General features: G+C 36.1%; 1 protein-coding gene across 3 annotated transcripts in view; it reads left to right on the plus strand.

The window, feature by feature from the left end:
- Nucleotides 1–14,659, plus strand: part of RPAP2 (RNA polymerase II associated protein 2) — a 79,248-nt gene that overhangs the window by 27,187 nt on the left and 37,402 nt on the right. For all 3 annotated transcript variants that reach the window (XM_081818792.1, XM_081818794.1, XM_081818793.1), the window contains 2 exons: nt 2,347–2,429; nt 5,295–5,375. In XM_081818792.1, the coding sequence (XP_081674918.1) occupies nt 2,347–2,429; nt 5,295–5,375 (164 nt within the window). The remainder of the gene's footprint in view (nt 1–2,346; nt 2,430–5,294; nt 5,376–14,659) is intronic.

A 14,659-nucleotide genomic window follows, 5' to 3' on the forward strand; every position in this document is an offset into this window, starting at 1 on the left:
TCCCCATCTATTCTGTGTTCCTCTTTCTCTCCTTTCCTGCTTTCTTTGAATTAAATATTATTATTTCATTGTTTACCCTCTGTTAGCTTTTTATACGTTATTTTACTAATTAGAAGTGGTTACTATAAAGATTAAAACCTGAATTATTGGGGCGCCTGGGTGGCTCAGTTGGTTGAGCGATTGCCTTCGGCTCAGGTCATGATCCTGGAGTCCCGGGATCGAGTCCCGCATCGGGCTCCCTGCTCGGCGGGGAGTCTGCTTCTCCCTCTGACCCTCCCACCTCTCATGTGCTCTCTCTCTCTCATTCTCTCTCTCAAATAAATAAATAAAATCTTTAAAAAAAAAACAAAAAAAAACCCTGAATTACTATAAAAGTCCAATATAAGTTAATTCTTTTGCTTCCTAGACAGTACCTTAGAAACTTTAATTCCATTTACCCTCTCTGTGCTTTTGTGCTCTTGTTGTCTGTTTTTATTCTCTCTATATTTTAAATCCTGTAAGACGATTTGTAGTCAGTATTCAGTTGGAGTTATCCACTTAATTACTCTTCCACTATTTTTCATTCCTTCCTGCATCTCCATTCTTCTATCTGGGATCATTTGCCTTGGACCTGAAGAATATCCTTTATTTTGATTAGTGCAGTTCGCTAATGATGAATTTCCTCAGTTTTTTTCAGGAAATTCTTTATTTTACTTTCACTTTTGAAAGATACTTTTCTGGGTATTCAATTTAGATTAGCATTTCTTTTTTTTTTTTTCCTCAGTCCATTGAAAATATTTCCTTGTCTTTTGGCTTCCATTTATTTCTCTTATAGCTACTCCTTTGAAAACACTGTTTTTCTTCCACTAGCCATTTTTAAGACATTTTTTTGTCTTTGTTTACCATCAATTTTAGACTGCTTTGCTTAGGTGTGATTATAATTGTATTTATTCTTTTGGCTGTTGTAATACTTGAATCTTGATTTCTTTCATCAGTTTTGGAATATTCTCAATTATTATCTTTATAGATACTGCTTTTGTCTCATTCTTACTTTCCTTTCTGGTACTCCAATTACAGACATGTTAGTCTTTTTCATTGTGTCTCATATTCTTTTATGCTTTGCATTATGTGTGTATGTGGGAGGGGGGTGTTGGGTGTGACTGTGCTTTATTCTGAGTATTTTCCAAATCTGTATTCTCTCTTCAGTCATTTCTACTATATTATTAAATATATCCATTGAGTTCTCACTTTTGAATACTATATTTTTCAGTTTGAGAATTTTCATTTGGTTCTTTTATATAGTTTCTAGTTCTCTGCAGAAATTTTTAGTCTTGTCATTTTTCTTTGAATATATCAACATAGGTATTTTAAATAAAGTTGATAACTTCCATTATCTGTATTCCTTGGGGGCTGTTTCCTATGGGCTGATGTTTGAGATTTTGACCATATTGTCTTGTTTTCTTATTTTATTATATGGCAAACATTGTATATTAAAAATTACAGATAACTTGAGACCCAAACTGATGTTACCTTCCTCTAAAACAGATTTATGTTTGCTTCAGGCAGATGATTTGTAGCAGTTCCAAATCGCTTAATTCAATCAGGGATTAAGATGCTTTGAAGCTGGACTTCAGTCCCTGTAAGAGCCAGTCTGTTTCCTATTCATTCTTAGTCCTAGAATATGGTCCTTCTACGTCAGGCTTGGAGGGGAGGGTTGCCGGTACCTCTTCCTTCTTGGCATTCCCCAAGCTTTAATGCTTATTAGAAAAACAATGCTTAGGTTCTCAGTATCTGAATTGCTTCTTCTGGAATTAGTCACTGCCCTCTCTGGAATTACCTTCTCTAGAATCTCTGGCCTTAATTCTTTGCTGCCTTGTTAGTTCTCTGATGTTTTCAAACAAATGTGGGTATTTTCCCAGTGTTTTTTCAGTTCTCAGCAGGAAGGATGGTTAGAATTATTTTGTCTGCCATTTCTAGAAGTGGAATTCCCCATAATATATATATAGTATCTGCTAATTTTAAAGCTCTATCTCCAACATTTGTATAGCATTTAGTAGTTTACAAAGTTCTTTTGTATACATTTTCTCATTTAATAAAGAAGGTATTAGTATCCCTTTATACAGATGAGAAAAATTTCTCAAAAGCAGGCATATGACTCAAGTTCACATCAGCCCAATGACTGAACCAGTGCTCAAATTTAAATCTTCTAATAATTCTCAAGTCTAGTTTTTATTCTACCATACCCCAGGTGTGAACTTTCATGTTTCACTGTTTATTGTTCTTATCAAAGAAGAATGTATATTGTTCTTATCAAAGAAGAATGTAAATTTATGATTTTACTTTGTTTTGTTTAAAAATGTGATTCAGCATGATCCCACCTTTCCACTGATAGATTCAAGTTCTCAGAACCAGATTAGAAAACGCATCGTACTTGAAAAGTTGAGTAAAGTGTAAGTATGTAATTGTCATTCCACTTTACGATATTTAAAATTAACTTGGTATTTGTGGGTTCATAATTTATATTAATTTTTATCCTTGAGTTTTGAACAGTTTGAAAAATAATGTGAAAAGTTTACATGGATGTCTTCACCTGAGAAATTGAGATTTTTAAGATATCCTGCCAAGGAAATACTGAAATTAAGTTTTGTGTAGAAGACACAGAAGTACATAATAAAGAGGAAGGTTGAGATTATGGGAGTAGAAAACTAAACTCTGTCACTTCCACTTAATCAGTGAAGTCAGGGAAAAAAATATCAAAGCTAGACCATTTAAATACTGATTTGTGGTATATGTGTCACATCAGTTTCACATGTGAATGAAACTTTATGAAGTTTTAACGGTCTGTTAACTCACTCTGCATACGTATTTATAGAACCATTTCACACTCAGCAACTTAAGAGTTTTTGTTCAAGTCAACTTTGCACTTTAGTTTTAAACTTCCCATGGTGGAAATTATTTTTCTTGTAATTAGCCCAGTCATAAATGACATTTAAAAATTGTAATCTTGGTTTGTCTTTCAAAGGAAGTTTGAAAATCTTTTTTCCAGAGGTGTGAGGGCTGTCTTGAACTTTTCAATTTGTATTTTCTTTCTTTAGCAGAAAAAATGTAAAGGTGTTTTCAGTCATTGTTTAAGGTCTGCATATGGATTAGGGGCACCTGGCTGGCTCTGTGGGTGGAGCATGCAACTCTTGATCTCACTCAGGGTTGTGAGTTCAAGCCCCATGTTGAGTGTAGAGATTACTTAAAAATTAAAAAAGAAAAAGAAAAAAAGGCTGTACATATGGAGTAGTCTTAATTTTGTAGTACCAATGATAAGAAAAACCTGTCTTCTGGAAGCCTTAATATTTTGAGCAGCCTACTCCTCAAAGTTTTACATTTTAAATAACTATTTAATATTTATTGAGTTCCTCTTATGTTAGGCTCCTCACAGATAATAAATCTGTTATTAGTTTTGCCTTTTATATGGTCCTCATACATAGACATTTGTTTCTGTTTGATATTAGGTTAGAAAACAATAAAAGTCACCATGTGTCTGATTCATAGGACAAGTTCTCAATCCTTGACTGTGGTTGCACAGGTTTTGAAAGTTAGGTTGGATTATTGATACTTGTATGTAATCGGTAGATAGGGATTTATCTGAAAATAGTTTTCTAGACTTTTTAGTACTTTAGAAAGTACCCAGTTTTAAATTTAAGACCCCATAGTTATACTGTTGAAGGAATTCTGTTTTTTCTGGGTTTTGGCTGCAACAGAAGATGCCAGAAGTTGCCATGCCAGAAAACCGAATTATTGATAATAGCTCAAGATCTAAATTTGAGAAAAGGTGGAATAACTTACAGAAACACAAAGAACACTAAAACCAAAATAATTATTGACATAGAGGGTTTTTTTGGTTATTTATGAAAGCAGTTCAGTTTTTTCTCATTATAAAAGTAAGACTTTAAAAAAAATAACAAAAGTAAGACCTTTTTTGGTTTCTGATTGGAACAAACCAGTTGTAAACAGACTTTTTTTTTAGATATGGAAGAAAATGAAATATGTACTGGGTATTAGATGATATTAAGGAATTGTTGATTTGGTTAGTATGATCATTTTATTGCGATTATGTAAGAAAGTGCCCTTGTATTTAGAGATAGATAAGTATTTAGGGGCCAAATGACATGACGTCAGGGATTTACTTTAAAAGAGTACTGGCAAAAAAAAAAGTAAAGAAGGAAGGAAAAAATGAAATAAATGTAACAAAATACTGGGAGGTTGAATCTGGGAATAGATATATGGGGTTATTGTTATTCTCTCTGTTTTGAAATATATCTGAAACTTTATAATAAGTTTTAAAAAAAGTAATGCATGCTTATTATAGAAGATTTAGGCAGCACAAAATGGTTTAAAGAAGGAAGTGAAGATCACCTGTAATCCCACTGAATAGTATAACTACTATTAATATTTTGATGTTTATCCCTGACACATACATAATATATATGGTGTGTGTATATTCATTCCTTTTGGTTCTCCCTGTTATAGTATAAACTTGGGAGGAATGAAATATATTTGAAATATGCTGTCTATCATATATAATGTCATATATTAAGTTTTTATAAAAATGGGACAATACCACATATGCGTTTTTCACTTAACACTTAAACTGTATCTTTCCACATTAAAAATTTATAGATTCACATTATCATTTTAAAGTTTTTATTATATTCCACAGTATGTTTATATCATAATTTATTTAACAAATGACCTATTGGTGGACATTTGTTTCCATTTTTCACTACTAAAAATGGTTTTTGCAATAAGCATCTTTTTTGTTTATCTGATTATTTCTTTAGGATAAATTTTTTTCATGGTAAAACTGTTGGGGCAAAGAATATCCACATTTAAAATGTTAACATATATTGTCAGATTGCTCTCTTTTAGAAATGTATCAGTTTCTACTCCCACCATAAGGATTTCATAAGGAGAAATAGATCACACTCCTAAATTGGACCATTTGGGGGGTCCAGTTCCTCTAGCCTTGTGTTCTTTCCGTTTAGTCTAATATTTGAAAGTAAAGGTAAGAAAAACAAGTACAAGAATATAGATAGCAGCCAAAATAATATTTTTCAGTGCCTCACACTGTAGCATAGACTACAAAGTGGAGTGCATGGTTATGAAATGTATCCTTATGAGTTCCCACCAGTCAGAAACTAGCTTACCTGCCTCTACCTAAGTGCCATTATTACCTATGGAATATCCAGACTTAGGCAAGATTCAAAGAGTATGTCTATATAATTAAATTATATTTTGAAAGAAGTCTAATTTTTTATTTTCAGAGTGCCTGGACTTGTGGGGCCTCTTCAGATCACATTAGGAGATATTTATGCACAACTGAAAAATCTCATCCGAACTTTCAGGTTGGTGTTAATAATGAAATTTTCCATCTCAGTTATTTTGACTTCCTGTGATTGCCTTGCAGAATCCATAGAAAGACTGTGTTACCTAATGATCTGTCATAGCCACTAACTCAGGAAATGAATGGGTAAACCCTGGCATGCTGCCATGGCCAACTGCTCCATCCTAGGAAATCCTGACGGGGCTGGACTAATCAAAAGCATAGCTCCTGGCTGGATTTGCCCACACTGTTGTTGAACAAACTTGGATAAACTTGTCCCAAGAGAAGCCAATAACTCAAGAGACAGGAGTTTGGAAAAGAGAAAGGGAAAGATTTATTTTGGGTGCCAGCAGCCAGGAGAGGTGGCAGGTCTTAATAACCAGTCTCTCCACCCACAAGACGGACACCTAGAGTTTTATAAGGAGAGGTTTAGGAGGGTCTGTGCAAGAGAGCAGGCAGGGAGCACATGATCATGGGTCAGGGTCAGTATGTGGTCAACCCATGATCGTGGGCAGGGAAGGACACATGTGGGATGTAGTCTTCTAGGCATTCCTTTGCTATCAGGGCATTTCTGGTCAGGCAGTTTGGATGTTCTGGGGTATTGCAAAACAGCTTCATCAATGCCTCAAAGTACAATAAGAAATAAGCACATGGGTTTTAATTAAAACAGGAGTTATGTTAAGCAGTCTTGTCTAGTTCTGATTTTAACTGTTGGGGTTTTCTAACAAAGACATGAAAAAAGTGACTTACCTTTAGTGTCTTAGATCTAAGAATAGTGTTCTATTGTCTCCTCCACTAATCATCTTTTTTTTTTTTTTAAGATTTTATTTATTTATTTGAGAGAGAGAATGAGATAGAGCATGAGAGGGGGGAAGGTCAGAGGGAGAAGCAGACTCCATGCTCAGCAGGGAGCCCGATGCGGGACTCGATCCCAGGACTCCAGGATCATGACCTGAGCCGAAGGCAGTCGCTTAACCAACTGAGCCACCCAGGCGCCCCAATCATCTTTTATTAAATGCAGCATCTTCTTTGCTCAAACGTTGATATAGTTAGTTTTGGATTGTTTATTGCCTAAAATTAAGAAGGGAAATGATGTCTCAGACACAAAGGTGATTAGCCAGTAACATTGGATCTTAGTGAATTAGTAGATACAGATCAGATGACCAGCACTGTGCTGCTACACCCGATGGGCAGTGCAAAAGAAGCATTATGCCTACCCTCAAGGAAGAACTCTCCTGTTAGAAAATAATTTGAACACAGTGAACAGTACACAACAGTGGGTAATTTAATACTGAATTGTGTGGAATGGATTTGAAGTGATAAGAAGTATAAAGAAAGGAAGAAAAGAGAATATCAATTGTGAAACAGAGCAGTTGGGATTTTTCTAAAATTGTCAAGGTGAAAATATTCATCTGGGCTAAGACTGTGTTCTGTACCAAGAAGCATAAGGATAGGCCTCTAAATACTGTATCGGTAGAGGTGCACCAAACACACATTTTGGCCAAATGCAAGTGACCAAATATTAAAATCATTACTTGCCTGTGGCTAAAACTAGATAGCACCAACATTGAACAAACTTCTAAATTGGAAGAATCATTTCATCCAATAAATAATCAGTATGGTTTATTGTTATCTACTGTAGTAATAATGTTTTAAAAGTTTAAAATTACAGTACAAAAATAATTTCTTGACATTGTTAGCTGTTAGATTTCTCTTGTAGTCACTGTACTATATATCAGTAATACCAAATAGCCATTCACTTTCAACTAACACATTTAAAAACATCACTAACTTTTTTGTATGCCACAAAGTGATTCAGGAAACTGTTTTTCAATAAGGTATGTACTAGAGGGATCTAGGATTCATAGTTTAGGCAAATCTCAAAAAACTTCATCCTCTGAAAAGGATCATTTGTACCACTTTATGTTTAAATATTTGGCCTTTGTAGATTCAAGACTATAGGCGTTGTTTTAAGACATTCTTATAGAGTCTTTTGTTGTGAAGTTTGACTAAACAATGTGTTAGGGGTTCCTCAATTTACTCTTAACAGTTTTGTCTTAACATTTTTATTATTTTGATTAGAGATCGTATTGAGATTATTGCATATCTATTTACATAATTTAGATATTTTTTCAACTCATGATATTTTGAAGTGGTATTGTGTTAAATTCATCATCACAAGATTCTAAGAATTCCCCAATAGGCCATTTTCTTGAAGATTTATAACTTAAATGGCAGTAAATAAGTAAAATTTAAATGTAGCTCTTAAAGAACAAGGGGCGCCGAGGTGGCTCAGTCGTTAGGCATCTGCCTTCGGCTCAGGTCATGATCCCAGGGGCCTGGGATGGAGCCCCGCATCTGGCTCCTGCTCAGCAGGAAGCCTGCTTCTCCCTCTCCCACTCCCCCTGCTTGTGTTCCCTCTCTCACTCTCTCTGTCAAATAAATAAAATCTTTAAAATCTTTAAAAAAAAAAAAATTCAATCAAGTCAGTTTTTAAAGATCTAATTGACTTTACTTAGTGGTTAATGAATTAGCATTTCATCTAACAAATGGAAGGATGCTCAGAGGGGTTGTACAAAGTAGAAGGCATTTGTAGGCAGAAATGGGGCAGGACAAGGAAGTTATTAGAAAAAATAAAAGAAAGGATTGTTTCAGGCAAGGTCACCTTCCCTTAGAGGGAAAGGCAGGGGGTCTTATCATACAGATTACTTCTTTAGTGGTAATCAGGAAATTCCAGACTGATGGGTTTAAAACTCCAGATGAAACTACAGTTAGGTTAGGTGTAAAGTCTTGGTGGGTCTTAGCATAAGGGACTCCATTTTGGGACCTGTTGTTCTTTTTTAACAACAGTTATTTTCTTTAATGTTGTGAATCCTAATATATAATAGAGTTCTGCAAAGATCGAATTATGATAAAATCTAATCTCTATTATTCTGTCCTAACATTATTTGAATTTATATAAACATTTTTTCCAAGATACATTCTCAAGAAAGTAATCTATTTAATGTATTTACCATTTGTATTAACTGTTGATCTATTTTGCTAAATAATTAAAATTTTTTACTAATTGTTTTATACATAAAATTAATGGTTTTCACAGGCATCATTGATTACTGCAGCATTTTATTTTTCTGACTGACAAAAACATATAAGGACATTTTTACTTCATCTAGAATGTTTAGACTTTAAAGTGAATGTTCAGGTAATAACAGTATATCTGAATGACATGATTGTTCTAATTACTGAGGTTGTTACCCTTATTAGATAACATGGAAACAATGCAACTACAAGATCATTAATCACACACAAAGATAAGAAACCTTGATGTTAATTATTTTTTAAATCTTTACTCTTTAGTACCTGCAGGTCAGAGTCTATAGCTTTAATAAAAATTGCTTAAATTGGCTTTGCTGCTGCTTTTTAGGAAAATGTCAGTTACTTAGAGTACAGAATTACCTCTGGTAAAATAACTCATGGGGTCTTCAGATTCTAGTAGGACAACTTCAGCAGGTATGTGACTATTTGTGGGCTAGGGCTTTCTACACGAAGTCTCTAAAAAAAAAAAAATGCCATATTGATGACAGGGACTAGTCGTTGAGAGATCTTTTCAGTAGATCCTGGCAATGGAAAAGAGTTGACATAAATAACCATATCCTTCCCTTTGAAATGATAATCAATAATAGGAACTTGTAAAACAGTGATTCTCAAACCAGTTGTGCATCAGAATTACCTGGGGAGCTTTTAACAACTACAGATGCCTGGCTCTACCCCTAGGGATTGAGTTTCATTTGGTTAGGGTTGGGCCCAGACATCAGTATTCTTTAAAAGCCCCCCAGGTGATTCTAATGTGCAGCCAGAGTTGAGAGCCTATTAGAACTTACACATAAAGCAGCTTTTTCAGCTCTTTGAAGAATCTTTCCCCTGTGAATAGAGCTGTCCTTTCCACTGAATTGCATCACAGTCATTTATCCAGAATGTTACTTTGATTTACCTGCCATAATGGTTCCATCAGAAGTTGCTTGGTAAAGATTCACTGTTATCAGTGTTGGGTCAAGATATTTTTCTAAATCTGATTTGAATTAAAATTCTATTTTGACACAAAAAGATCTTGTTGTGTTTTCCCCAGTGCCTGCAGCAGTGGTATAGAGCAGGCACTGAATACGTTTTTTGCTGGATGAGTAAATGAATTCATGAAATCTTAAATTTGGGTCAACTTTGGGAGATTTGAGTATAGTAGAGAAGGAATTTCTTTAAAAAAAAGAAAAAGAAAAGGAATTTATTTTTAATTGTTTTTGCCATGTTTTACATGCTTATGTTTTGACCTTTTTTGGTCATGTGCTAGATTCTGTTTGAGTTGCTCCAGACAAAGCAGTGAACAAAACAGACAAAAATCCCTTCTCTCATGGAACTATTCTAATAGAAAGGATATGTAAATATTTAAGAACAGTATATGTATTATCATTATCTGGTGATATGCCCTTTCCCCTTTCTCATTTCATTCTCTTCCCTTTTTCCCCAGAAGCAGGGAAAGGGGTTGGTACTGAGGAGGGGAAGGTAGTTGTGATTTTTTATCTGTGACAGACTGGTCAGGGAAGACCTCATGGAGAAGATGCCATTTATAGAAAGATCTAAAAGTTGGTGAGGGAGCAAGCCATCTTGTTGTCTGTGAAAATATATTAGGTACTGCAGGCCTGGTATATTCATAAAATATTAAGGATGCTAGTGAGGCTGGAGAAATGAGCAGAGGAAAAGGTACAAAAAGATATGGTCAGAGAAGTACAGGGCAGGGAGTGGGTGTGGTATAGATTATATAGGCCTTATAGCTATGGTCATTCTTTCACTTTTACTCCAAGTGTGATGTGAGATGAAGAGCAATTGGTTGATTCTGAACAGAGGAATGATATGATCTCACATACATTTTTAACAACATCACTCTGTTGATTTGAGAATTACAATAGATGGGCAGAGGCAGGAAGACCATTTAGGATGCTGTCTTGGTAATCTAGGCAAGAAATGAAGTGGACCAAGGTGAAAGCAGTAGAGGTAATAAGTAATCAAATTCTCTTTTGAAGATAGTTCCATCAGGATTTAATGACTGTTTGGACATGGGACATGAAGAGAGCCAAGGTTAACCACAAGATTTTTGGCCTAAGTAACTGGATTCTGGAAGGATTGCATAGCCATTTACTGAGATGGACCTATCCGCAGGAGGACCTGGTTTTGGGGGAAGATGAGGAACTCAATTTTGGCTGTACTAAGTTTTGAGATGCCTGTTACATATTCAAGTGGAAATGTCAAGGAGACCATTAGATATAGAAGTCTGGAATTCAAGGAAAGGGTCCAGACTAGAGATCATAAATATGAGAGCTATCAGCACATAGTTATCTAATATTTAAAGCTATGAGATTGGAGTTATCTAATATTTAAAGCTATGAGCACCAAGGGAATGAGCATATAGAGAGGAAATGAGAGAACCAAGGGTAGAGGCCATGGAGTTAACCCAAATCAGAAGGTTTGAGAAAAAGTGCCAGTGAGAGGGAGGGAAATCAAGCAGGTGGAAGGCAGGTAAAGAAAGTGCCCCTTGAGACACTTTCAACAATCTTGAGTTGTCTCAAATATTGCTAATCGATTAAGATGAGGACTGAGAAATGTCCGTTGAATTTGGCAACATGGATGTCTTTTGTATATTTAGTCCTCACAAGAACTCTACGAGGTAGGCAGTACTGTTGTTCCTGTTTTATTGAATTTTTAAAAAGTTTTACAGCTGTTGAATGTGTCCCAAGTACGGCCAAGTGACAGATCTGAGTATCGAACCCATATGTCTGTCACAATTTTTAACCACTGTAGTGTACTTTATATCATCTGGACTTTTTAGAATTTTGTAAAACGTTTTTAACTATGGGAAAAATTCAGATTAATGTAATAAAGATATACATGTTCTCTACTCAGAATTAATAGATATTTTGCAATATTTGATCCAGATGTATTTTTTAAATTAAAATATTAAAGTTTAAGTCACTCATTTAGAAAAAAATTGAATGCCTACCTTGTCTGGGTGTTTGGAATAAATAGGTGAAGAGAAAGGACTTAAGATGGCAGAGTACTAGAGGACCCTATGCTTGCCTCATCCCTTGAACACAGTTAGATAAATATCAGATCATTCTGAACACCCAAGAAATTGATCTGAAATAAATAGGTGAAGAACGTATAGATTCCTGCCACAAGCCAAAAAAACAAACAAACAGATAATAAACAATAACTATATGTTAGAAGGTGATAGTAGATGGGTGCCTGGGTGGCACAGTCAGTTGAGTGTCAACTCTTGGTCTCAGCTCAGGTCTGATCTCAGCGTTGTGGGATGGAGCCCCACATTGGGCTCCAGCCGCGCATTGGTCTCTGCACTCAGCCTGGAGTCTGCTTGTGTTTCTCTCTCCCTCTCCCCCTCCCCTCCCACACTCTTTCTGAAATAAATAAAATAAATCTTAAAAAAAAAAAAAGGTGATAACTGGAATAGGAGAAGAAAGAAAAATATATAGCTGGATAAGGGAGTCAGGAATCTGGGGCTGGGAAGTGGAAAGAAGTTTCACTTTTTTTTTTTTTTTTAAAGATTTACTTGAGAGAGAGAAGTGGTGCACGTGTGAACAGAGGGAAAGAGAGAATCTCCAGCAGACTTCCCACTGAGCATAGAGCCCCATACAGGGCTCGATCTCACCACCCTAAGGTCATGACCTGAGCCAAAATCAAGAATTGGACGCTTAACCGATTAAGCCACCCAGGCGCCCCTAGAAGTTTCACTTTTTAATATGGTGGTCCAGATAGGCCTTATTGTGAAGGTGACAAGAAAACTTACCAGGGGAAGATAGTTACAGGCAATGGAATAGCCAAAGCAAAGGCCCTGACATGAATTCCCCTTTGTTCTCTTTCCCAGTCCATTCTCCTTTCCTCGCCCAGAAGCAGCCGATACTGTGAATTTGATATGTATCTTTCTAGTCTTTGTTTTTATACTTCTCCTCATGTGTATCCATAAATAATACTGAGTATTGTCTGTTCTTGAGTTATATAAATAATGTGATACCATACTTGCTGTCTTTCATTCAAATTATGATGAGCAAAATATGTAAGTCTAGTTTGTTCATCATTTTGACCTGTTTAGTATTCTGTAAAAATGCCACAACTTATGATTTTTTTCCTATTACAAGCACATTAACTATCTTTATACATATTTCCTTAAACATAAGTGAGAGTTTGTTTAGGGCTTATATCTAGAAGTGAAATAATTGAGCTATTCATATGCATTTCAGCTTTATTAGATACTGCCAAATTGTTTGATTGTTCACATCAACAAGTGTGTTAAAAATACTATTTCTTCATATTCTCACCAGCCTTTAGTATTATCAGTATTTTATTTTTGCCAGTGTGGTGGAGTGAATTATTGCTTTTATATTAGTTTTCTAGATTACTAGTGAAATTAAACTCTTGTTCAAATGTTTACTGACAATTCAACTTTCCTTCTCTGTAAATTGCCTGCTTATATCCTTTGTCTATTTGTTTATTGGCTGGGTTTAAGACTATATATTTTTTTTTTAAGATTTTTTTTAAATTTATTTTTATTTATTTGACACAGAGAGAGAGCACAAGCAGGGGGAGCAGCAGGCAGGCAGAGGGAGAGGGAGAAGCAGGCTCTCTGCTGAGCAAGGAGCCGGGTGCAGGGCTCGATCCCAGGACCCTGGGATCATGACCTGAGCCGAAGGCAGTCGCTTAACGACTGAGCCACCCAGGCACCCCAAGACTATATTTTAAGAGCAGTTTTAAATTCATAGCAAAATTGAGAAAAAGGTACAGAGATTCCCTATATTACTCCTTGCCCCCACATATGCATAGCCTCCCCCATTAGCAACCTCCCAACCGGACTTACACATTTGCTGCAGTTGATGAACCTACATTGACAACATCATTGTCACCCAGAGTCCACAGTTTACATTAGAGTTCACTCTTGGTATTATATAATCTGTGGGCTTGGATGAGTGTATGACATGTACCTATCATTATAGTATCATACAGTATTTTCACTGCCCTAAAGCACCTCTGTGCTCCACCTATTTGTCTACTCCCCCGCCACCACCCCCGTTCCACAACCCCTGGCAACCACTGATCTTTTTACTGTCTCCATAGTTTTACCTTTTCCCAAATGTCATGTAGGTGGAATTATACAGTATGTACCCTTTTCAGACTGTCTTCTTTCACTTAAGTAATATGCATATAAAGTACCTCCATTGGGATGCCTGGGTGGCTCAATTGGTTAAACATCTGCCTTCAGCTCAGGTCATGATCCCAGGGTCCTGGGATCAAGTCCTGCATCGGGCTCCTTGCTGAGCAGGGAGCCTGCTTTTCCCTCTGCCTGCTGTTCCTCCTGCTTCTGCACATTCTCTCTCTGACAAATAAATAAAAATCTTTTAAAAAAAATAAATAGCGACACCTGGGTGGCTCAGTCAGTTAAGTGGCCGCCGTCGGCTCAGGTCATGATCCCAGGATCCTGGGATTGAGTCCCGCATCAGGCTCCTTGCTATGCAGGGAGCCTACTTCTCCCTCTGCCTCTGCCACTCCCCCTGCTTATGCTTATTCTCTGTCTCTCTCTCCCTCTCTCTCTGACAAATAAATAAATAAAATTTAATAAATAAATAAGAACTTCCACATCTTTTGGCAGTTTGATAGCACAAAGCTTTGGGGCTGAATAATGATCCATTATCTGGAATTACCACAGCTTATTTTTTCATTCACCTACTGAAGGACGTTTTAGATGCTTCCACGTTTTGGAAGTTGTAAATAGAGCGGCTATAAACATCTGTGCGCAGGTTTTTTAGTCATAAGTTGTTGACTCTTTGGATAAATACCAAGGAACATGATTGCTGATCAGATGGTGGAATATGTTTAGTTTTGTAAGAAAGCACCAAACTCTTCTAAAGTTGCTGTACCATTTTGTATTCCCATCAGCAGTGAATGAGAGTTCCTGTTGCTCCACATCCTTGCTACAGAGCCAAACATTTGACCATGTGATGATGATGTTAGTGTAGGTTTATCAGTTGTAGCAAATGTATGACTCTTGTGGATGGATTTTGATTCAGCATTTGATTTTGTCAATGTTCGGGATTTTGGCCATTGTGATTGGTGTATAGTAGTATCTCATTTTCATTTTAAATTGCAGTTCCGTTATGAGATACGATGTGGAATATCTTTTCATCTGCCTATTTGTCATTTGTTTATCTTTGATGAGATGTCTGTTAAGGTGTTTGGCCCATTTTTTCATTG

Source organism: Leptonychotes weddellii, chromosome 4 (assembly GCF_054177405.1).
Source record: "Leptonychotes weddellii isolate Sample4059 chromosome 4, ASM5417740v2, whole genome shotgun sequence".
Lineage (NCBI taxonomy): Eukaryota > Metazoa > Chordata > Mammalia > Carnivora > Phocidae > Leptonychotes > Leptonychotes weddellii.